General features: G+C 38.7%; 1 protein-coding gene across 1 annotated transcript; it reads left to right on the forward strand.

The window, feature by feature from the left end:
• The first annotated feature begins 257 nt into the window (after positions 1 to 257).
• LOC125225688 (very long-chain specific acyl-CoA dehydrogenase, mitochondrial) lies at positions 258 to 24,830 on the forward strand. The gene is made up of 12 exons (XM_048129512.1): positions 258 to 587; positions 2,769 to 2,973; positions 5,676 to 5,825; positions 6,432 to 6,619; positions 7,168 to 7,306; positions 9,906 to 10,064; positions 12,531 to 12,677; positions 13,317 to 13,433; positions 19,792 to 19,960; positions 22,610 to 22,869; positions 22,979 to 23,126; positions 24,202 to 24,830. The coding sequence occupies exons 1-12, from the start codon at positions 505 to 507 to the stop codon at positions 24,330 to 24,332; spliced, it is 1,896 nt and encodes a 631-aa protein (XP_047985469.1). The 5' UTR covers positions 258 to 504; the 3' UTR covers positions 24,333 to 24,830.
• Positions 24,831 to 26,523: the final 1,693 nt, after the last annotated feature.

Below are 26,523 nucleotides of genomic sequence, written 5' to 3' on the forward strand. Positions count from 1 at the left end.
TTGAGCCATATTTAAAACCACACTGGTAAGCAATGGTTGTATAATTTTCAGTTTTTTACCTAAAAGCTAATTAATTATAGTCTCCAAGACAATGTCTTGTACAAATAATTTTTAAGCTGTTGTATTTGTAATATTTATTTAAAACCATATTTGGTTAAATAAATGTGTAAACTTGGCATTATTCATACCACATTCATACCACGAGTGGCACGAGTGTACGTCACATATTTTTGTGACAAGCAGATAAATCCCGGAATTCTCTAGTCTGTGCTTCACGTAGGCGAGTTGTGGGTGGAGAGCAAAGTTCTTTTTTTAGACTTTTTATTTGTTATGATTTATCGTTTAGTTTAGTAAGTCGAAATCCCATTGTATCCAGAATAATCAATTAATTATAGTTAAGTGAACGATGAACATCTGTTTTTGAATCTTTGAATATAACCATAAGGAGTGGTTAAGCACGCAAACGCAATCTTCGAAATCAGTATTCGTGTTCAGTGACTGAAGATGAAGGGTGCTAAGTTGCTGACTTCTGCTGGCCGTTGTGTTACGGCTTCACCAGCATATGCTCGTCCTACCCCACGTTACAAGTGAGTAAAACCTCGATCCCTACGGAACCCAACCTTGGACTTTGGACCACGACCTTATTATAGGGCTATTCAATGCCATTATCACTGCTGGTATCCGTATACAGCCACAAATAGATGCCGTAACTCTGGAATTTGTCTCGATTGCCCTTTACAGTCACCAGCCAGTATGTTACGTATATTACGTACACAATTTGGATTTACACTTTCACTTGTTTTACATAAAACATCAAATTAACTGACTTAAAATTTTAATCAATTATCAAAAACAGAATAACCTAATGATATAAATTTTGAGTGAACATATGTAGTTTTTCACAATGGTGCTTTTTTATAATTTTATAATGGAAAGGCCATGGAAAAAAACTAAAACAAGTTCCAAAGGTGAATATTTTGTTTTGTAATAATATGTATAATATCATCATCATAAACATAATTATCTTGACATGATCGAAGATTATTTAACTGTGATCAAGATCATACAAAATAAATTATGACAGTCAATACAGGTATTTAAAATTTTAGTATAGTTACTGTGCCATTTTCCATCCAGTACCAGTTTTCGCCCACTGTTGATTAATACACTTTTGCCACATTTTTGCAATCCCTATTCTCCATAAAAATTATTTAATAAAATTTTTGAAACAAACCTTACATACAGCTATATTAGTCAATTTTCAACTACAGAGTAGGTTTAATTTTTAGGGTTCCGTAGTCAACTAGGAACCCTTATAGTTTCGCCATGTCTGTCTGTCCGTCCGTCCGTCCGTCCGTCCGTCCGTCCGTCCGTCCGTCCGTCCGTCCGTCCGTCCGTCCGTCCGTCCGTCCGTCCGTCCGTCCGTCCGTCCGTCCGTCCGTCCGTCCGTCCGTCCGTCCGTCCGTCCGTCCGTCCGTCCGCAGATAATCTCAGTAACCGTTAGCACTAGAAAGCTGAAATTTGGTACCAATATGTATATGAATCACGCCGACAAAGTGCAAAAATAAAAAATGAAAAAAAATGTTTTATTAGGGTACCCCCCCTACATGTAAAGTGGGAGCTGAAATTTTTTTTCATTCCAACCCTAACGTGTGATATATTGTTGGATAGGTATTTAAAAATGAATAAGGGTTTGCTAAGATCGTTTTTTGGTAATATTTATATTTTCAGAAATAATCGCTCCTAAAGGAAAAAAAAGTGCGTCCCCCCCCCTCTAACTTTTGAACCATATGTTTAAAAAATATGAAAAAAATCACAAAAGTAGAACTTTATAAAGACTTTCTAGGAAAATTGTTTTGAACTTGATAGGTTCAGTAGTTTTTGAGAAAAATACGGAAAACTACGGAACCCTACACTGAGCGTGGCCCGACACGCTCTTGGCCGGTTTTTTAAAAGAGATTTTTTCCATATTTCGTAATTTCTAGTTCCATTTATAACTTCCAAATGTTTGTCTATTGTGATTGTTTATCATGTTCGCTACAAATGCAGTCACTTAACCTTTGAATGAATTCAACTATGTGTGTCAAAGCAAATAATTAATGTAACATTGAAAGTATACTATACTATGGTAGTGTTGTTACCAAACCATGCTTATGGTTTCCCATGTAAACCATGATAGCCACTATTCACTAGTGTACTCATGAACCCTTAAAAAAATTACTCAAGTGGGCAAGGGCTAGTCAAAAAACCTAAATAATTCAGCTTCCAATATTAGTTTTTACCTCATCTAGTCATTTTACAACTTTTTTTTTGTGAATATCCTCCATAACAGAATGGTATTGAAGAACGCTTCAACTGAACACTTGTAGAGTTAAACTACTAATTTTATTTAATTCTGCAAAGATTTTGCAATGACAAAGTGTAAAAATCATTATCAACTTAGCTTAGATAGACTCTTATTTTTGTTGTTGAAAACTTGTTAGTGTCAATAAACACTATTTAAATCATATATGAGACTCCTTTGTAAAAGTGGCACAACTATGTAAAATAAGATCTACTCAGGACATTGCCTTGCAGCAGCAGCTGGTCCATACAAGCCGATTCCCACCGGCTTGCCTAAAATTAATTACTAGTAAAGTATCTAATGTTAAGGTAGGTTTCTTTTGCTTTCTTGCTGCCTAGCAGAAAATTTCACCAGTCGCCACTGTTGCCTTGAGTATTTTTTCTGCTTTGATAAGCATACACTGACAGAAACTCTTTATCCTTAGCAATGATGGTGGCCGTCGCACAGAAGCAACAAAGGCAGTACAGAAAGAGCGCCCCGGTCCGCGCTCAAGTGACTCATTCACACTGAACCTGTTCCGAGGAGCCCTAGAGACCTCAACAGTGTTCCCATACCCTGAGCCGCTGGCTGAGGAACAGAGGCAGGTGTTAGCTGAGCTAGTACCTCCCGTTGAGAAGTTCTTTCAAGAGGTATGTTAGGAAATATTTTTCATAATTAAAAAAAAAAAAAATTTAAAATTTAAATTAATTTTTTCATAATTCTTGACATGCACATGCCTTATAGAAGGTTAAAAAAAAATGATGAGCTTCAATAATAAAATTGTGTGGGGCACTTTCATGTTTTGGTTTTAGAAAAACCTCTATATACTCGTAAGCATCACATGTCTGATAGAGCAAAAATTAGATGTTACAAAATAAATTATATGTATCTTGTCAGATACTTTGCCAAGAAAATCGTCTATTTTGATTGTTTATTTATAGTCATACTTGTTATGGAGAATTTTTGCCAAAAGCTGCACTTTTAGATGGAAGCAAGCCGCTTTGCATGGTGATAGTAGACATCAAAGTAAACGATTTTTTCCGAGGATATCGAAATTTCATCCCTTAGGAAGCCGAGCGTAGCGAGGTGTTTTATGAAAATGAAAAAAATCTATCTTTTTATTGTCTCGTCCAATTTTGACAAAACGTATCTCAAATGAAAGGTATTGCTTTATGTAATTTAAAAAAAAATGGAAAAAACATATTATAAAAAAAGTAAGAAAAAAATTAAAAAAAGTAAATTTACGTCTCACACTGAATAATTTCAAAGAATGACAGGCAAAATGTACAATTTCGATATATGAGTTTTTTTAAATCAAAGACAGATAAATTCATAGTTGAAAACTAAAGATCGCATCGAAATCGGATTAGCATTTTTTAAGATACAAGTTGCCAAAATTGGGAAAATTTGCTTTTTTTTTTTTTTTTTAGTATGGATAGGTAGACGTTTGACCACGATCACACCTGATGGTAAGTGATGATGCGGTCTACGGTGCTTTATATGGCCACTTTGAAATTCCTTTGCCAGAAAGTCAGAAATAATCATTTTTCTTTCACAGAAAAGTACATAGTAACTGTAAGCTTGTAAATATTTGAATAAATAAATAAATAAATAGTGACAGTACACATCAGAATAAAAGAAAAACTTCCGAGTATATCATAATTTAATCACTTAGGACGACGAGCGAAGCGAGGTCTGTTACGAAAACCGAAAAAAAAATCTAATTTTTTTGTACGTCGTCCGATTTTGACAAAACATGTTTCAATTGAAAGGTATTGCTTTATATAAATTAAAAAAAAATATTAGAAAAAAATTGTAAGATTTTTTTTTTAAAACTTATATTTTCGTATCACACTGAATAACTGCAAAAAACGGTAGAAATAATGTACAATGTCGAGATATAAGTTTTTAAAATTAAAGACAAATAAATTCATGATTATAAACTAAAAACCGAATCGAAATCGGATCAGTAGTTTTTAAGATACAAGGTGCCAAAGTTGGCTTAGTTTGTTTATATGGTCGTTTATAAATTCTTTAGCTAGAAAGTCAGAAACATTGTAATTTTCTTACAGTTAAAAGTATGAATTGGTAAAAGACATCATAATAAACGATTATTTCCGAGGATATAAAAATTTCATCCCTTAGAAAGCCGAGCGTAGCGAGGTCTGTTACGAAAAACAAAAAAAATCTAATTTTTTTATTGGATCGTCTGATTTTGACAAAAAGTATGTCAGTTGAAAGAGATCTATTGATGTAACGTAAAAAAAAATAGAAAAAAAAATCTCACAAAAAAAAAGAAAAAAATTAAAAAATATATATAAACAAATTAAGCCAACTTTGGCAACTTGTACCTTAAAAACTTCTGATCCGATTTCGATACGGTTTTTAGTTTATAATCATGAATTTATTTGTCTTTAATTTTAAAAACTTACATCTCGACATTGTACATCATTTCTACCGTTTTTTGCAGTTATTCAGTGTGATGCAAAAATATAAGTTTTAAAAAAAATCTTACAATTTTTTTCTAATATTTTTTTAATATTTTTTTTTAAGTTACATAAATCAATACCTTTCAATTGAAACATGTTTTGTCAAAATCGGACGACGTACAAAAAAATTAGATTTTTTTTTTCGGTTTTCGTAACAGACCTCGCTTCGCTCGTCGTCCTAAGTGATTAAATTATGATATCCTCGGAAGTTTTTCTTTTATTCTGATGTGTACTGTTACTATGTACTTTTCTGTGAAAGAAAAATGTATTATTTCTGACTTTCTGGCAAAGGAATTTCAGAGTGGCCATATAAAGCAAATTTTCCCAACTTTGGCAACTTGTATCTTAAAAAATGCTAATCCGATTTCGATGCGATCTTTAGTTTTCAACTATGAATTTATCTGTCTTTGATTTAAAAAAACTCATATATCGAAATTGTACATTTTGCCTGTCATTCTTTGAAATTATTCAGTGCGAGACGTAAATTAACTTTTTTTAATTTTTTCTTACTTTTTTATAATATATTTTTTCCAATTTTTTTTTTAAATTACATAAAGCAATACCTTTCATTTGAGATACGTTTTGTCAAAATCGGACGATACAATAAAAAGATATAATTTTTTTCATTTTCATAAAACACCTCGCTACGCTCGGCTTCCTAAGGGATGAAATTTCGATATCCTCGGAAAAAATCGTTTACTTTGATGTCTACTATCACCATGCAAAGCGGCTTGCTTCCATCTAAAAGTGCAGCTTTTTTTTCATAACTAGTATGACTATTATTTATAGTGAAACTCTTACGTATTAACAGTTTTCTAATTTCACATTGCGATCTGATAAAATCACACACTATTTTTGCACAGGTTAACGACCCCGCCAAGAACGACCATGACGCGAAGATCGAGCCGAACACGCTCGCTGGTCTTTGGGACCTAGGAGCCTTCGGTCTGCAGGTGCCCTGTGAGCTGGGCGGTCTCGGTCTGAGCAACACACAGTACGCGCGACTCGTTGAGGTAAGTCTGCAATTAACCTAAACTGTCTTATACTTCTAGAAGACTTTTATGTATGACAGGGCTGTAACTCTGAACTACCCCATTACTGCCAAATTGAATCTCAAATCAAACATTTGTGACAGTCCACGTCAAAAGGAATTTTATGGCGGTTAACGCGTAAGTTTACGCTTTCGTGTCTTAGGCCGATAGTCCATCACTATCATAGAAATATAATCATAGCCAATAATGTTGTAAGCGCCTTAACATTAGGTAGTTTATGACGTATCTAGATTTTCATTGTCACATTGTTTAATTTTAATTAATCAGTTCAAAGTTTTTAGAAATCGAAGATTTACAGTAATTAATACACTAAAGAATCAATTGAAGGTTACAAATCAACAAAGATAAAGCAACCTTATAGACTGATGATAATCATTAAACATTGATGAGCACAGATATTTGTTCCTGAGTCATGGATGTTTTCTACGTATATAAGTATTTATATATTATATACATCGTTGTCTGAGTACCCACAACACAAGCCTTCTTGAGCTTACCGTGGGCCTCAGTCAATCTGTGTAAAAATGTCCTATAATATTTATTTATTTATTGATATCTTTTATCTAGATCGTCGGCGCTCACGACCTGGGTGTCGGCATCACGCTTGGAGCCCACCAGTCTATCGGCTTCAAGGGTATCCTGTTGTTCGGTACCCCAGAACAGAAGCAGAAGTACCTTCCCCGAGTAACTGGTGGGGAGTATGCTGCGTTCTGTCTCACTGAGCCCTCTTCAGGGTCTGATGCTGGATCTATCAAGTAAGCACTTACTAAATGTACATACATACATACATACATACAGTCACGCCTGTATCCCATGAAGGGGTAGGCAGAGCACATGAAACTACTCAAGTTTCAGTGCCACTCTTGGCAAATAAGGGGTTGACAGAAAACGAAATTGTGACATTGCAGTGACAGGTTGCCAGCCTCTCGCCTACGCCACAATTTAACCCATATCCTACAGTCGCCTTCTACGACACCCACGGGAAGAAAGGGGGTGGTGAAATTCTTAACCCGTCACCACACGGATACACAAATGTACATTATACTATTTATACTGATTGAGTACTGCCAGCTGCAGTCAAGGTTGTAGAAACTCCATGTAACATTTTAAGTACAGTGAGCTGAGCTGCAAGAAACATACAGACAAACGCACATGACGAAGCTACATATAAGTGCTCCGTTTAGGTGGGCTCAAAAGATTCCCCCTGTATACAAACTTCTATGCTATTCTACATTTTCATTACAGCTTACTGTACTTACCTAGTATCTTATTTGATCAACTTTAACATGTAATCTGTAAACAGGACACGAGCAGTTCAGCAACCCGACGGGACATGGAAGCTGAACGGTTCCAAGATCTGGATCAGCAACGGTGGAGTGGCTGAGGTCATGACTGTCTTCGCGCAGACACCAGTCCAGAAGGACGGAAAGACCGTCGACAAGGTAACAACTAGTTGTGAATAAATCATGTACACAGTTCTACTTAACAACCCGACGGGACATGGAAGGTGAACGGTTCCAAGATCTGGTTCAGCAACCGTGGAGTCGCTGAGGTCATGACCATCTTCGCGCAGACACCAGTCCAGAAGGACGGAAAGACCGTCGACAAGGTAACAACTAGTTGTGAATAAATCATGTACACAGTTCTACTTAACAACCCGACGGGACATGGAAGGTGAACGGTTCCAAGATCTGGTTTAGCAACGGTGGAGTCGCTGAGGTCATGACTGTCTTCGCGCAGACACCAGTCCAGAAGGACGGAAAGACCGTCGACAAGGTAACAACTAGTTGTGAATAAATCATGTACATAGTTCTACTTAACAACCCGATGGGACATGGAAGATGAGCGGTTCCAAGATCTGGTTCAGCAACGGTGGAGTCGCTGAGGTCATGACCATCTTCGCGCAGACACCTTATTTATGAAGTATAGTTTATGGTTATAAAGTATTACGTAACTAATGATGACAAAATCTTGAGTTTATAATAATATTTATTTAAATCACGTTGGTGGTTAACAAGCATACGGTCTGCCTGATGGAAAGCGGTCACCGTAACCTATGTACGCCTGCAACTCAAGCTTTTTAAAGCCTTCAACACAGTCAGAAAATAATCTAGGTACCTTTAGGTAGGCTAGGTAGCTTTTGAGTTTAAAAGGTCAATTACGTTAATTGCCACATGAGATTAGATTACATCCCAATATGGTTTGTGAGGATATTCCGACAAGACGAAATTAGGCGCGAAGTTCGAATTGTAAAAACCAATTCTTCGCCTAAAACCGAAGACTTATTTAGAGACAGACATAAATACAGGAACATTTAAAAACAAAAGATATTAGTGCCTTCACAGGTATCATTTAAATTTTATCAAAATCAAAGCAACTAAAATACAAACTATACATTAACGATAAAGTAAACGATATCGTTATCTTACTCAGAAACTACTATGCAAATACAAACAGCGAAACTAACTAACGTACAATAATAATCTTATCGGTAAAGTCCGGTTTCAGAATTGGCAGCTATTCCGAAGTCCATAGTTCAAATCCGCGTTTTTTGGATTCGATTTATGAATTGTTCAATGTCAGTCTATTATTACTTAGAAGCGTTTCTTTCTAGGTCATATATTTTTATATTCTTGTTTACGAGACAAAATTCTACGGAACGGCTGTTAAAAACAAATTCAGATATCTCTTGATAGCGTTCAAGTTCAAGTTTTTAACTGATGATATTAGACTGATGGATATTAGACTGTTCAACATAATTTATTTATTATTTGTTTTTTTTTTGCCACGGACCATGACGAAAAATTTGACAATTTGACAAAAAATTGTCTATAAATTCACGCAGGCCCCGTAGCCGAATGGCATTTCTACGACGCGAAACGAAAACGAAACGCCGCGAAAGGGAGTCTGGCTCTATCGCGCCAATACGCAAGAGCGATAGAGATAGATATCTACGAGCGTTTCGTTTCGTGAGCGTTTGTGCATTCGGCTACGTGCACAGATATTTTTTTTATTATTATTATAAATGGGCTTACTCTTGGCCACAGACTAGCCAAAGGCAAAGACGTGGCCTACGATGGAGTGAGCTCGCCCAGAAGATGCCTGTTCACTCTTGATTTGAAGGTTGCCGGGTTATATGAGCTCGGAAATATATAATTTATAAATATATAGATTTACCACAGATATAGGAAGGCCAAGGATAAAGGAAGGTGATTTGTATTGAATTCGTCTGTCACAAGTTCTTGAACCCACGCATACACTTGTAGATGGACGCTCCTATAGGCTACTTGACCCTTTTTAAAAGTCTGTCTTATATGATTAGGTGCTATTCAATTAAAAGAAATAAGATATTACCATATTTTATTATGACCTGAAAACAGCGAAATAGTACATTACGATACAAGTGCGTAAAAAAGGAAGTTCGAAATGAGTGGCGATAAATTAAAACACGACCGAAGGGAGTGTTTTAAATCGACACGAGTTACGAATTTCCTTTTCGCGCGTGTATCGTACGACGTTTTTCAGTACAGATGAGCATCCGAAGTTTCGACCTGGCATATAATGAACCACTTCTCGCACTAGTGCGTAAAAAAAACACCATCTGTACTGAAAAATAATTTTAAGTATACTTTTACGTCATCATCCTCCTTGCGTTATCCCGGCATTTGCCACTGCTCGTAATGTACTATTAAAGAGCCTGCGGGTGCCACTGCTCGTGGGAGCCTGGGGTCCGCTTTGACAACTAATCCCAAGATTTGGCGTAGGCACTAGTTTTACGAAAGCGACTGCCATCTGACCTTCTAACCCGAAGGGTAACTAGGTCTTATTGGAATTAGTTCGGTTTCCTCACGATGTTTGCCTTCACCGAAAAGCGACTGACAAATATCAAATGACATTTCGCACATATGTTCCGAAAAACTTTGATTCTTTATGTAGTTTATATTGAAAAGTATCTACGCGGTGGCATATGTCTATTTTTTAAGGAAAACTTTTTACTAATGATAATCAATCTATGCCCTAATATTATCATTTGATTCACAGGTGACAGCGTTCATCGTGGAGCGCTCCTTCGGCGGAGTATCCTCCGGGCCCCCAGAGAACAAGATGGGCATCAAATGCTCGAACACCACCGAAGTTTACTACGAGGACGTTCCCGTTCCCAATGATAACGTATTGGGAGGCGTCGGCAACGGATTCAAGGTATACTAAAACACACCCAATTTGTCACTAGAAATAGGCCCGATATTCAAAATTTTGCAAGTAAAATTTCTCGCCTTTTTTACTGAAAAGCTCGCTATGCCTGGGTATCGATGCCTATTGATACGATAATAGGCATGCTGCAAGCATTTTCTGGTAAGAAAAAAAAATGGGCATCAAATGCTCGACCACCACCGAAGTTTACTACGAAGACGTTCCCGTTCCCAATGGCAACGGATTCAAGGTCAGATTATACTAAAACAAACGCAATTTGTCAGAAGAAAGAGCAAGGCGCCAAATACAAAATTTCTATGGAAGTCAACTCTTCGCGTTTCAACTTGATAAGCTTGATCTGCCAGAGTATAGGTGTCTATTAATACACAATGGGACATGCTACAAGCAATTCTAGTAAGATATGATACAACCGTTTACGTTCATTCGTTTGTTTTGTCCGATATATTTAACATAAATTAGTTTAATTACGTTCGTGTTAATTACGTAATGTTATTCAAAGCACCACCAAATTCTTCCGATGACATAAGTACTGGAGGTAGCAGTGGAACATATATAATTAAATTAATGAAAAAAAAACCTTCTATTTAAATAACAAAGCCTGTCGAACAACTTTTACATGATCTAAGTTTCTGTAATGGAACTATAACAATCAAATAAGTAGAATAAAATTCCAGAAATATCTAAATCATAATATCCGCATCACTAATTTCCTCTTGAAACGTCATTTGATAACGAATTGCCCTCGTTAGATTAGTCATAACATAAACATAAATAGCTATCTATTGCTGCTTTGTTTAGAAAACCCAAATAATACCTTTGTGGTTATTGAATTAGGGACAATTTTACTGTAATAAAAACCACTTGATATCGTTTTTGAGACTGAGCTTGATACTGATACCAAAATAGTACATTGCGATACAAGTGCGAAAAAAAGGAAGTTCGAAACGAGTGCAGATAAATTTAATATACGACCGAAGGGAGCGTTTTAACTCGTCACGAGTTTCCTTTTCGCACGTATATCGTACGACGATTTTCAGTACAGACGGCCCTCCGAAGTTTCGACCTGACATATATTTAATGCGTAAAAAAAACACCATCTGTACTGAAATAGTACATTACGATGCAAGTTCGTAAAAAAGGAAGTTGGAAACGAGTTTCCTTTTCGGACGTGTATCGTACGACGTTTTTCAGCACAGATGAGCCTTCGAAGTTTCGACCTGGCATATAATGAACCACTTCTCGCACTAGTGCGTAAAAAAACATCATCTGTACTGAAATAGTACATTACGATACAAGTGCGTAAAAAAAGAAGTTCGAAACGAGAGAGAAAATGAAAACACGACCGAAGGGAGTGTTTTAAATCGACACGAGTTACGAATTTCCTTTTCGCACGTGTATAGTACGACGTTTTTCAGTACAGATGAGCCTCCGAAGTTTCGACCTGGCATATAATGAACCACTTCTCGCACTAGTGCGTAAAAAAAACACCATCTGTACTGAAATAGTACATTACGATACAAGTGCGTAAAAAAGGAAGTTCGAAACGAGTGGCGATAAATTAAAACACGACCGAAGGGATAAATCATTTCAAGTTTATAGTAATTTATAGTATAGTCGTTTAGATTACACAACAGTAGGTACGATTATGTAATCAAAGTTGTTGACTTACTGCCAATTGATGCATTATATTCATACGCGGATCCAGGGGGGGGTCATGGGGGTCATGACCCCCCCCTGGAGCCTAGGCTGGCCATACAAATAGACCACGTGACCCCCCGGGGGGCCTGGGCCTTTACCACGTGACCCCCCCCTGGGCACGAAGCTGGATCCGCGCTTGACTATATTATAATGTGATAAAACATTTATTACCGCATCGTAGACACGCTTCCGGATACGACCATGATAATGGGTGTCTGCATATTGTCTATAACTATATCATTCTTATCAAAATTTAAAATTTGTTTATCTAGGCGGGAGAATTGCCAAGCCTCTAGATTATTTTGAACCGGATTTGGAAACCAACAAGATTAAGTGCAAAGTCTTACATTGATATTTACAGTTCATTTTTTTACCCAAAATTTATAGTATTATAGAAACACAGCAAATGGTTTATACTTAGAAAACGATTTGACATCGTACACATACACAAACTATGAATAAAATAGGTAATGTGTTCATACAAAAAAAAATTACCTACTTTTGACCTGGGGCCCGTTTCTCGAAAGGTACAAGCCTTGTATTACAAGTGTGTTTCCATGACAACCCATATGATTTGACAGTTCGCGCACTTGTAATACAAGGCTTGTACCTTTCGAGAAACGGGCCTCTGGCCGTTAACAATAGTAGCAATATCACGCTATTTAGGCATTTCATGTAACACTCTTGACTAGGATACATTACAAGCTTTGTTTTCTTTTAGTTTTACCTAAATAACCGTATGTATTGTTTTATCAGGTGGCCATGAACATCCTGAACAACGGCCGCTTCGGTATGGGTGCAGCTTTAGCTGGTACTCAGCGCGCCGCCATCAAACAGGCTGCTGAACACGCTGCCACTCGCGTCCAGTTTGGCAAAAAGCTTATCGAATTCGGCACCATCCAGGTTAGTTACTATAACAACGTTGAACCGTTCTACGATGTTTTACTGCGGATAAACTGTGCAAGATTTATCACTTACATAACTGTTGAACCGCTCTACAATACCATTATATACGGGTGAAGCTTTAGCCGGTATATAGCACACGGCCATCAAGCACGCTGCTGACCACGCCGCGACTCGCGTTTAGTGTGGCAAGAAGCTTATTGAATATATCATTATAATAGTATAATCAAAGATTTAGTATTGTCTATTACACCGTTATAATAATAGAGGTATATTGGTCATTATAACAACGATTCAACCGCTCTATGACACCATTTCACTACGGAAGAAGCTAAGAGGATATAGCTGACATTACGTTTAACCACTCTACAACGCCATTATGCAATGGCTTCGTCGATATAAGTGCGAAATAAAGCGAAAGAGATTAAAGCTCATTGAACGATGTAACCGTTTGACCATAACATACAAATATAAGACGTATCATCTACACAACGGTTTAACCGAGCAGCGCCCTATAACACCATTATGTTACGAGTGCATCTTTCAAAATGTTCGATGCTCAAAGTATTTTTTTTTTCTTTTGTGGCTTTAAAATATATATCATTTGTGAGTATTGTGACCAAGACTATCTTTTTTTAGGAAAAACTGGCGCGTATGGCGATGCTGCAATACGTGACAGAGTCGCTTGCGTACATGGTGTCTGGTAACATGGACACGGGCGCTAAGGACTACCATCTTGAGGCTGCTATCAGCAAGGTATGTCAACGAAACTTCCACCTGAGGCTAATAATCTGTTTATGTTATTGAATACAGCAACAAAAGTGGCAATTTAATTCTCGTATTTGGCATAGTTATAATTTCAACAATCCTGCTTATAATTTAATTTCTATCTGATACAATACATTGGAGCTAGAGAAAAAGGTATTATTCCGGTTATTCGTAATCTTTCTAATTTCTGCTCTGGGGACCGATTTTTGAGTCTCACGCGTTCGAATTCAGAAAATTGTCACTGAAAATAATTTTTAAGAAAAAAAAAAATTGGTTGTCTGTAAAGTCGGTTTACGGACGGTAGTTTAACGTGATAACGTCAAACATTACAGTAGTATAGACAGGGGCGGTCAGAGTATAGCAAAGGGGCCGTCCATAAATTACGTCATTCTAAATTAGGGGCGGGGGGTTTGGTCTGCGGATGACGGTAAATGATAGATGGGGGGGGGGGGGGGGTGTTTCGAAATTGACGTCATTCTTATTTATTTATTTATAGTTTATTTTTCACGTACAAAAAGATTATTTCTATAAAGAAATTTCTTCCAGCACACCTAGTTAGTGAGACTGCAAATGTGAGAGGCGGCTAAGGCGCATACAATACTAAAATAACTCATAATAAACATACATAAGTAATGCAACATAGATGTACACAAATACAGTAATAACTACAGATAAAATACTCTAACAATAATATTACATATAATACTAGCTGCCCGCCCCGGCTTCGCCCGTGGTACTTAAATGTATTATACATAAAACCTTCTTTAAGAATCAGTCTATCTATTTAAAAAAAACGCATCAAAATCCGTTGCGTAGTTTTAAAGATCTAAGCATACATAGGGACAGACAGCGAAAGCGACTTTGTTTTATACTATGTATTTATATTATATTATAAGTAGTTATATTATATCAATGATTATTGCCAAAGTAAAAATAATAAAAGATGATTCTATAACCAAGTGTTTTAATCATATAATACCCTATTTTTCTCAAATCTGCAATGTTTTATTTTGTCAAACTGGTAATGACGTCAATTTTGGGAGAAGGGGGGGGTCATTAAGATATGACGATAGGATGATTATAGGGGGGGGGGTCTAAAATCTGAAAAAATCGATGACGTAATTTATGGACAGCCCCAAAAGGGGCCCGATTCTGGGACTTTTTTCACGTTTTTTTATTTATTTATTTATTTATTAAAAATACACAAAAGTTAACAGTATTTCACCAAAGCACTTATGTGGTAATATAATTATGTACATGTTAAATTGACATAAATAAAAGCAAACACACTTAAAAGTTAAACTATGGTTATTACATTAATCACCTAAGGAGTGTAGAGTCTATGAACCTTAAGAGTTTTCTGTAAAACACACCAACACTATCAGCAAATATGTCAATATCGTCTGTCTCCAACATGATGCGGTTAAGAGCAGCTCGGGCTCGAGCGGTGCGCCGGCCGCCGCGAACAGGCGCCGCCGCCGCCGCGCCGGCACCGCGCCCGGCATGCCAACCACCACATTCGCTCTTGGCACTTGCAGCCCCATTCTCTCAAGCACGGATGCGTCATCTACTCTATGGTGAAACAGTTGGCGGTAATGCATAATATGCAGCAGTTTCCGTCTGGTTTCTAGAGTTTCAAGACCAACCATTCCTGTTACGAATAGAGATGGATACATATATGGGTAATATCCGTACAGTCGTTTGTAAATGTGCCTACAGAACTTCCTCTGCACTCTTTCTAGCATAGTGTTTTGTTCTTATTAGAAAGAATGCATTAAAATAAGCATCTTTTATAAATTAAAGTTTTTTTTAAAACCTACTAATTTAGGAGTTAGAGTGGTGCAAAGTTGCAAAATTTTCCCGTAGCATTACTAAGGCGCCAGAGACAGAAAGCGATATCGACGGAGCCCCGCTTATTACAGAAACTGCACAGAATAGGAGCCTTCGGCCGTTTGAAGATACCTAACGAACCTAACTTATACCTATATAAAAGTCGTCATTTTGTATCCTAGACCGTTTGCGAGACACGCGTTAATTTTATTAAAGTGCTAGTGCCATTTACTAATCTTAGAACCCTAATATTCGCAGCTGTGGTGCTTTACTCAGGCCACACGCTACAACCTTACCGACTTTTGTGTCAAAATGACAGTCAGCAATGTCAGATTCCACATTGGTCATTAATTTTGGAATCAGCACCCCCTAAAACCTATTTTACGACACCCATGATGACTTTTGTGTCAAAGTGACAGTCAGCAATGTCAGATTCCACATTGTTCATTAATTTTGGAATCAGCACCCTCTAAAACCCATTTTACGACACCCGTGACGACTTTTGTGTCAAAGTGATAGTCAGCAATGTCAGATTCCAAATTGGTTATTAATTTTGGAATCAGCACCCCCTAAAACCTATTTTACGACACCCATGACGACTTTTGTGTCAAAGTGACAGTCAGCAATATCAGATTCCACATTGTTCATTAATTTTGGAATCAGCACTCCCTAAAACCTATTTTACGACACCCATGACGACTTTTGTGTCAAAGTGACAGTCAGCAATGTCAGATTCCACATTGCTCATTAATTTTGTAATCAGCACCCCCTAAAACCTATTTTACGACACCCATGACGACTTTTGTGTCAAAGTGACAGTCAGCAATGTCAGATTCCACATTGTTCATTAATTTTGGAATCAGCACTCCCTAAAACCTATTTTACGACACCCATGACGACTTTTGTGTCAAAGTGACAGTCAGCAATGTCAGATTCCAAATTGGTCATTAATTTTGGAATCAGCACCCCCTAAAACCTATTTTACGACACCCATGACGACTTTTGTGTCAAAGTGACAGTCAGCAATGTCAGATTCCACATTGTTCATTAATTTTGGAATCAGCACTCCCTAAAACCTATTTTACGACACCCATGACGACTTTTGTGTCAAAGTGACAGTCAGCAATGTCAGATTCCACCACAGAGAACCTCCTATAGAGTGGCAGTCTTGTATATTTGGTTCGCTATACGAGTCACCAGTGTTTGGGGTGCGAGGAGCGGGCGGGGAATGTGTTAAGCGCGCTGTGATTGGCCGTTTCAAGGACGGCGGGCAGTCGCGCCAGATGAAAAGGGACAGAAGTATGACTGTCCCTCTACTGACGCGTAAGTGGCCAATGTAAGTTGACCTATGCCGGCTCTGAATAAATTATAAATATGATTTATTTGTGGAATGTAATGCCGTCTGTTTTTAAATTTGAGCTTCTTGTTACCTTTCCACACCATTTCACACTACAGGTGGACATCTTTAAGGCATCAAAATACCCTTTTCCAATTTTTTTGTGCGAAAAACACGCGCTGCTTTCGGATCTGTTACTTGGTCGATACTGATCGGGCACGGCGAGCGCCCGCGCTTATATCAGTGCAAATACTAGGAAGGCTGGCCACAGCGAGTCGTCTTGTAATAGATGTCTATAGGGGTTGGTCTGTGGATTCCACATTGGTCATTCATTTTGGAATCAGCACCCCCTAAAACCTATTTTACGACACCCATGACGACTTTTGTGTCAAAGTGACAGTCAGCAATGTCAGATTCCAAATTGGTCATTAATTTTGGAATCAGCACCCCCTAAAACCTATTTTACGACACCCATGATGACTTTTGTGTCAAAGTGACAGTCAGCAATCTGAGGTACTACATATTTGTAATCTGAAAGTAATCAAGTCAATAATTTCAGTTATTTTGAATCGACTATGATTCCGAATTATTGGTAATAGTAATTATTGTATAGATGATTAGTGATTCCTTTATATGTAATGGTAATTGACCGTTTCACTTGATTACATTACAAGTAATCTGACACCCAGTAGTGGATTACAAAGTAAAATCAAGTAATCGTGTAATCCGGAATCGATTACGATTTGCCCATCTCTGCGGCGCTGCTGCAAGTTTTGAGACAGAAGTATATGCTAGAAAGAGATGCAGATATTTGCCACTCACTCTTACCTATAGTTGCGTCTCAAAACTTGCAGCAATAACTTGCTGGTCTAAACTCAGCTTAACGAGAACAACACACGGGCGCGCCATCTGTCCCAGCTGTGGTGCTTTACTTAGGCCACACGCTATAACCATACCGAGCGCATCGATCAGCCGCTTAGTTCCAACGCGCGCCAATAGATGGCGCAAAAACTATATTGCGAAACGGGACAATGACGTCATCTTTTTCGTGCATGCTGCCCGTAGTAACGAGTTATTAGACGTTATCACGTCAAAAACCGTCGCCTTTCGGGTTCTGGTGAAAGTTACTTGCGAATGTTGGATTATGTAGAAATGTGTAGGTATTTTTTAAAACTGCTTTTAATGCTTTAATTATTAGATGGCAACATAAATGAATATACGTATAACGTTAAGGTTTGAGGAGTTTCCTCAATTCCTCATGAATCCGATATTATATTATAAGAAATCGAAGCTTGACAAACTTTGACTTGAAAACTCAATATGCTTAACAAACATAACTAAATAAATAAATGTCACTGTTCTGAACTTAAATGCATGCTTTTCTTGCAAAAATACCAAAGTCACTTATGAGTGTGCCGTTCAGATTTGAGGAGTACGGTTCTGACTATCATCAGCAGTTCCACTGCACCAAATGTCACTGTTCTGGACGCAAGTGCATGCTGTTCTTATAAAAATACCAAAGTCACTATAAGCGTGCCGTTCAGATTTGAGGAGTTCGGTTCTGACCATCAGCAGTTCCACTGTACCAAATGTCACTGTTCTAGACGTAAGCGCATGCTGTTCTTATAAAAATGGCAAAGTCACTATAAGCGTGCCGTTCAGATTTGAGGAGTTCGGTTCTGACCATCATCAGCAATTCCGCTGCACCAAATGTCACTGTTCTGGATGAAAGTGCATGCTGTTCTTATAAAAATACCAAAGTCACTATAAGCGTGCCGTTCAGATTTTAAGAGTTCTATTCTGGCCATCATCAGCAGTTCCACTGCACCAAATGTCACTGTTCCGTACCTAAATGCATGCTGTTCCTTTAAAAATACAAAAATCACTATATGTATGCCTTTCAGATTCGAGGAGTTCCCTCGATTTCTCCAGGATCCCATCATCAGAACTGGGTTCTGAGAAAAATGGGACCAATCTGTATGCATATACATTCAATTAAAAAAAAATTTTCAAAATAGGTCCAGTAACGACGGAGATATCGAGGAACAAACATTAAAAAAAATAAAAAAAAAACATACAGACGACTTGATAACCGTCCTTCTTGAGATATGAGGCGACGGTTAATAATAAGCAAGTCACCGTTTTCAACCGGTATTTTAGTGACAAAATCCCGTATGTGAGATTCAAAAATCGCCCCCCTGGATAGAAAATTGTAGTTGTTTCATTCAAATCACCTATAATTTAGAGATTTCTATAAGGTCAAAGAAATGTATGCACATAAATAGTACATTACGATCACAGACCAACCCCTATAGACATCTATTACAAGACGACTCGCGGTGGCCAGCCTTCCTAGTATTTGCACTGATATAAGCGCGGGCGCTCGCCGTGCCCGATCAGTATCGACCAAGTAACAGACCCGAAAGCAGCGCGTGTTTTTCGCACAAAAAAATTGGAAAAGGGTATTTTGATGCCTTAAAGATGTCCACCTGTAGTGTGAAATGGTGTGGAAAGGTAACAAGAAGCTCAAATTTAAAAACAGACGGCATTACATTCCACAAATAAGTCATATTTATAATTTATTCAGAGCCGGCATAGGTCAACTTACATTGGCCACTTACGCGTCAGTAGAGGGACAGTCATACTTCTGTCCCTTTTCATCTGGCGCGACTGCCCGCCGTCCTTGAAACGGCCAATCACAGCGCGCTTAACACATTCCCCGCCCGCTCCTCGCACCCCAAACACTGGTGACTCGTATCGCGAACCAAATATACAAGACTGCCACTCTATAGGAGGTTCTCTGTGATTACGATACAAGTGCGTAAAAAAGGAAGTTCGAAACGAGTGGCGATAAATTAAAACACGACCGAAGGGAGTGATTTAAATCGACACGAGTTACGAATTCATTTTCGCGACGTACATTCATTTTTGTATCGTACGACGTTTTTCAGTAAAGATGGCCCTCCGAAGTTTCGACCTAGCATATAATGAACCACTTCTCGCACTAGTGCGTAAAAAAAAAACACTATCTGTACTGAAAAATTATATTTTGATATTGAAACTTCAGACTTATTGAAAGAAGTTACATTCAATGTTTCTTCAACGTCATTGATTCTCATACTAAATTCGATTTGCCTTGGTCTCGTATTGACTATTACTTTCCTTTTTTTTTCTATACAGGTGTTCGCCTCAGACTCAGCATGGACAGTAGTAGACGAGGCTATCCAAATCCTCGGCGGTATGGGCTTCATGAAGGGCACAGGATTAGAGCGAGTTCTCCGTGACTTGAGGATCTTCAGGATCTTTGAGGGCACCAACGACATCTTACGGCTCTTCGTGGCATTAACAGGTATTATCTAATTATAGGCTATCCATACTTAATATTATAAATGGGAAAGTGTGTGTGTGTTTGTTTGTTCGTCTTTCACGGGAAAACGGAGCGACGAATGGACGTGATTTTTTAAGCGGAGATAGTTGAAGAGATGGAGAGGGGCATAGGCTACTTTTTGTCTCTTTCTAACCCCGCACTTTCCTAAAATGAGCGCTTCTTTTTTTTTCACCACTTTTATGAAATGTGATATTTTTGAAAAAAAAAAAATGCTTTTTCTGCTCAGAATCACTAGCTTTTTCAATCCCAGTAGTTAAAAAAATTGTCCCATACGATTTTTTATTATTTTGTTACCATTTTCCGTACATGTTGTGTGGGGTAACAAAAGAGGAAAGTAACAAAAATGTATGGAAATTCTGGGACACTTTTTGTCTCCCAGTGAGATTGAAAGTACTCGTGATTTTGAGTACAATTGACCTAAAATTCCTTAAAAATATCAAAATAAAAAAATGGCAAAAAAAATAAGAAAAACTCAAATGGGGTGTGGAAGTTTGTATGGAGCATTCCGCAATTTTCGAATTTAACGCGAGCGAAGCCGCGGGCAAAAGCTAGTAAGAAATAATATTAAGAATGTGATCTGAAAATGTCAGCGAAGTTGATAAAAAAAGACTGAGGATATATTTTTAGGTTTAACATATGTATAAATAAATAAATATTTTAGGACATTCTTACACAGATTGACTGAGGCCCACGGTAAGCTCAAGAAGGCTTGTGTTGTGGGTACAGGACAACGATATATATAATATATAAATACTTATATACATAGAAAACATCCATGACTCAGGAACAAATATCTGTGCTCATCACACAAATAAATGCCCTTACCGGGATTCGAACCCGGGACCGCGGCGTAGTAGGCAGGGTCACTACCGACTGCGCCAGACCGGTCGTCTGCCTTCGTTGTGGTTGATGTATCATTCTGCCTTCGACATTGTGGTCCCAGCTTTGGACCGCGTATATACGTCGGGGTACGTAGGTTTGGACTACGTGCAGTGCACAAAGTACGCGCCAATTTTAGTACAGTTGTCGCTATTTTTAACTTCCCACGCAAAAACGACGGGGGTGTTATAAGTTTCACCTGTTTGTCAGTCTGTCTGTGTATGTGTCTGTCTGTGGCATCGTAGCTCCCGAACGGATGAACCGATTTTGATTTAGTTTTTATTGTTTGAAAGATGAGTTAGTCTAGAGTGTTCTTAGCCATGTTTCATGAAAATCGGTCCACTACGAGGGTGGATCAAAAAGTACTCGCTTTTGATGGCAGATGGCGTTGCTTAGGAATGTTGGTGATACCATCGTGTAGTATTGCCTTTATCAAATAAAAAAAAAGAAAACTGACAATTGTCTTTGGTGAATTTTTTTTGGCGGCAAATTTTGTAAGACTTGTCTTGTTGTTCGTTCAAAATGGAGAAAGAGCAGTATCGTTCCGTAATTCGCTTCATGTTTTTAGATGGAAAAACATGCGATCAAATAAAAGTTAAGTTAGATGCTGTCTACGGAGGTCTTTCGCCGTCTATGACAACTGTGAGATATTGGTTCAACGAATTTAAGCGAGGTCGTACATCTGTTTTCGACGAGGACCGCCCAGGACGCCCGGCAGACGTGGTTACCGAAGAAGTTGTAGAAAAGGTAAAGAACATGATGCTCACTGATCGCCGTACCAAAGTGCGCGAAATAGCAGAGACTGTAGGGGTGTCGTACGGAACAGCAATTAATATAATCCACGACAAATTACATATGAAAAAAGTGTCCGCCCGATGGGTGCCGCGATTGCTCACGGATGAAAATAAGCGGTTACGGCTGTCCATATCGAAGGAGTGTTTAGGCTTGTTTGAGCGAAATCCACAGGAGTTTTTTCGTCGTATCGTCACCGTTGATGAAACCTGGATCCATTATTATACACCAGAGACCAAGCGGCAGTCTAAACAATGGATATTTTCAAACGAGTCAGCCCCAAAGAAAGCGAAAACGGTCCCATCAGCCGGCAAAGTTATGGCTACAATTTTTTGGGATTCTAAGGGAATAATCCTCATGGATTTCTTACAAAAAGGGAAAACTATCACTGGACAGTACTACAGTGAGTTATTGGACCGGTTCGATAAAAAAATAAAGGAAACTCGGCCCCATTTGGCAAAGAAGAAAGTGTTGTTCCACCACGACAACGCACCAGCACATTCGTCCAGAATTGTCGCTGCCAAACTGACCCAATTACGATACGAATTGCTGCCACACCCACCTTATTCACGGATCTGGCTCCCTGTGACTTTTTTCTGTTCCCCAATATGAAAACATGGCTTGGGGGAACGAAATTCAGGTCAAATGAGGAAGTTATCGCTGAAACAGAGGCGTATTTTGAAGAGTTTGACAAATCCTACTTTTTGGAGGGGTTAAAGAAGTGGCCGAAACGCTGGGAAAAGTGTAACAATCTCGAAGGGGATTACGTTGAAAAATAAAATAAAAAAGTTTAAAAAAATATGCGTCTTCATTTCAAACACGGGTACTTTTTGATCCACCCTCGTATGTCGGCAGATTTTTCATAATTTTCATTTTGTGGTTAGGATATTCTTCGAAAAGTGACTTAAAGAGGGTCCTAATTTTTTTTTCTGTCAACAGGAATCCAATTCGCCGGCTCTCACCTCCAAGAACTGCAGCGCGCGTTCAAAAACCCCACCGCCCATCTCGGGCTGATCTTCAGCGAGGCCGGCAAACGGGCCGGTCGCGTTGTTGGAATCACTTCCACTGCTGATATCAGTCCTTTGGTCGCTGACCCGCTGCGCCCGGCTGCTAAGGAGCTCGCTAAATGTGTGGATGCCTATGGACAGACCATTGAGTCTACGCTTGTGAAGTATGGAAGGAAGGTCGTTGATGAACAGGTAGGTTTCTATAACTACCAATAACCTTAGTTTAAGAAGTGTCTTAAAAAAGAGTGTTGTTGGAGTAACTTCGTACAAGTAGTCTAAAAGTATCATTTCTTGTTCACAGTTCGTCCTCAACCGCCTAGCGTCAGCCGCCATCGACGTATACACAACAGCTGTAGTCCTGTCCCGCGCCAGTCGTGCCACCAAGCTCGGCCTGCCGTCCGCCGGTCACGAGGTCAAATTGGCAGAGGCCTGGGCCCATGACGCTCTAGGTATACACTTTATTATACTGTCTTATAATGACGATAAACAAGTCAATTATAAAGTCAATAGTCCGCTATCGACGTACATACAGCTGTTGTTCTGTCCCGCGCCACTAAGCTCGGCCTGCCGTCCGCCGGTCACGAGGTCAAATTGGCAGAGGCCTGGGCCCATGACTCTCTAGGTATATACTTTACTATAGACATTAAACTGTTTTATATGACGAAAAACAAGCCAATTATAAGGCAAATAGTCCGTCATCGACGTATTGTTCTGTCCCGCACTACAAAGCTCGTCCTGCCGTCCGCCGGTCACGAGGTCAAACTGGCAGAAGCCTGGACCCATGACGCTCTAGGTATACACTTTATTATAGACATTAAAGTGTCTTATATTTATGACGATATGCAAGTCAATTATAAGGTAATTCGTCCCTGTCGACGGTATACACGACAGTGTAGCTGTCGGGCTGTTAAGGTCGTCCTACCGTCCACCGGTCACGAGGTCAAATTGGCAGAGGCCTGGGCCCATGACGCTCTAGGTAAACACTTTATTATACTGTCTTATATGACGTAAAACAAGTCGATTATAAGGTAAATAGTCCGCCGTTGACGTATATACGACAGAGTAGCGTGTCGCTCCATTAAGGACAGCCAGCCGTCCGCCGGTCAGAGGTCAAACTGGCAGAGGCCTGGGTCCATGATGCCTTAGGTCTGTAGAAGTGTAGATCTTAACTACTAATGTACTTTCCTCGGTTAACATTTGCCTATAATTCATCTACTTTGACAAGATTTTATTTACAATGCGACATGAAATTGTAGGAACACATAACTAACATAAACACAAAATTTAAATTTTGAAATAGACACATACACAAATAGACAGACTTACAGACACGAAAATCTTGTAACACCCCGTCGTTTTTGCGTCGGGGGTCAAAAACATATAACTATTCAAGTACAAGTCGTCGCGATTTAACTACGTACTTTCGTTTACAATATTTCATTTCCGCCCCACGTTGCATATTCATCTACACTTCATGACGAACTTGGAGTTGTGTTTTTATAATAACTTTAATTTTATTTTCAGGCCGCGTTCCCGGACTGTTGGTCGCCGCTCGCGACGCGACATCTCTCCAGCAGTACGCCCGTTTGGGCGCGCTCGGTCGCGCCGTCGCCGAGAACCCCGGACAGCCTAGCATCAACCCACTCAACCTGTAGATTAACTTGAGGGACGTCCGTAGAAAAACATTTGTCAGTCTAGTGTGAAAATAAGTTGAAAGGGTAAACCCTTTGATCGCAAAATACGAAAAGTGCAGCTATAAATTTCAATCGTCGTTGGAAATAGTACATTACGTTACGATACAAGTGTGAAAAATAGAAAGTTCAAGACTAGTGGCGATAAGTTTTTAAAGACACGAGTTGCGAATTATCGTTTTGCACATGTATCTTACAATGTTTTACTGTACATATAGTCATAATTGTTGACTTAGTTACTTACGTTATGTGCTAATATAAGCATATAAGTGCATTAATTATAGCGCAATATGTTCTATAAAGGTTAATAATGAGACAGAATTGGCATGGCGATTAAAGGATTAATGGAATAGCGATATAGAGTATTTGGGTCGGCCTATGTCTTTGCTTTGCCAAGACTGAGTCGAAGAAGTTATAATTATCGATATAACCTTGCCAAAGAAACATATTCTACAACATGACTTAACACTGTCGAAACCGGGCTCTACGCGGCGCTACGACATTTTCGCTACATACGGGGAAACCCATGTAATCGGCTACGCAATACGAGCGGAAAGGGACAAACGACAGTCGGGTTCTTGGTAGCGAAAGTGTTAAAGTCAGTATCTTTTAAATATTTATAGGGCATTTTCAGAATTTGGGACCAGTTGTTAACAAAAATTAACTTCCTGTCAGTTTTGTGACGACAATTAAGCATAAAATCTGTCTAAAACATTATCTTTTTCACATTCTGAATGTAGATTATCGCTTAAAATTTATGTAATTAACACAAAAACAATATTTTTTATTGAAATTTCATGCTTAATTATCGTCACAAAACTGACAGTGAGTTAATTTTTGTTAACAACTTTCGCTAATTGGGGGGTCCCAAATTCTGAAAATGCCCATTACATGTTTCTCTAACGCACTTGACTGATCAAAATGAAGCTCAAACATGTCTAAGCTAAAGTCAACGAAGTTTAGACATAACCTTCCACCCTCCCACAGAATTGAAAAAATATAAGAATACAGTGTCAAAATATAAAAATCTCCCAAGCGACCTCGAAATACGTCCTACTAAGTATAAGTTAGCTAATAATCATGTGTTCGACTGTATTCAATATTTTTGATGCACAAATCGTTTGGACAACCTACCCTTTTCGGGTATGGATTTTCAACGCCGAATGACCCAATCATGTAAATGTGAATGTATATTGTTATAGTATAATTTTCGACAGTTATATTTATTTTTAAATAGTATATTTTTAAGTATAATTTGTTGTTTTATTTACCCATTGTCTAAATAAAGAAGCAAATGAATGAATGAATGAATGGAAGGATGACGAAGGATTATTATATACTCGGTCAAACAAGTCTGTCAGTAAATAAGAACAAAGAAAACTATATGCATCCTTTTCTTTAGGGTGCTAGAGAAAAGGATACCTATAGTTTTCTTTGTTCTTATTTACTGACAGACTCGTTTGACCGAGTATATTAATGACCCACTGACATAGTTCCATATTGGTGCACGAACGAATGCTCGCTCAGAACTGTTCAGAACAAGTGAAAACACAGCTTTCATTCAGCAATACACTTGACAGTAGTTTAGCCCACTAGCCAACCACTTAAGCGGCCACATATATGAAAGAGGCGCGTTCAACCAGTCTTAACCACACCTTTTTTTTTGGATTCGGACACTGGCGATCCCATTCCGTTACCATTTTTTCATACATATGGCGGTAACGGAATGGAAGGCGCGTTCCTATATCAGCTCTCGACAGTCTAAGCTCATGTTACAAAAAAAGTAGGTGAAAAAAAAACGCATACTATGCTTGTATGAGTGATATATGACAGGTCGACTGTTCGCGTTTTTTACAGGCGGTAACCGAGAGGCGACGGGGGCGGCACTTTCAGCGGGGAGCGGGAGTGGCCATACTGGTAACTACACACTGGGTTAGTGGGCTGTCATCTGTCAAATTCCATATAAAATGGTGGGTTAACGTTAATCCACCATTTCCGTTCCGTTGGTGCAAGTGGCCCTTAGAGTATGGATACATACATACAATCACGCCTGTATCCCATAAAGAGGTAGGCAGAGCACATGAAACTACTTAAGTTACAGTGCCACTCTTGGCAAATAAGGGGTTGAAAGAGAACGAAACTGTGACAGGTTGCC

Source organism: Leguminivora glycinivorella, chromosome 4, assembly GCF_023078275.1.
Source record: "Leguminivora glycinivorella isolate SPB_JAAS2020 chromosome 4, LegGlyc_1.1, whole genome shotgun sequence".
NCBI classification, from domain to species: Eukaryota; Metazoa; Arthropoda; class Insecta; order Lepidoptera; family Tortricidae; genus Leguminivora; species Leguminivora glycinivorella.

Bases quoted from the DNA above. Each gene is read 5' to 3' on its own strand.
- LOC125225688 (XM_048129512.1), top strand. From the start codon at position 505: ATGAAGGGTGCTAAGTTGCTGACTTCTGCTGGCCGTTGTGTTACGGCT. The intron at 6,620-7,167 runs GTAAGCACTTAC...ATCTGTAAACAG, and splicing joins TCTGATGCTGGATCTATCAA to GACACGAGCAGTTCAGCAAC. The intron at 13,434-19,791 runs GTATGTCAACGA...TTTTCTATACAG, and splicing joins TTGAGGCTGCTATCAGCAAG to GTGTTCGCCTCAGACTCAGC.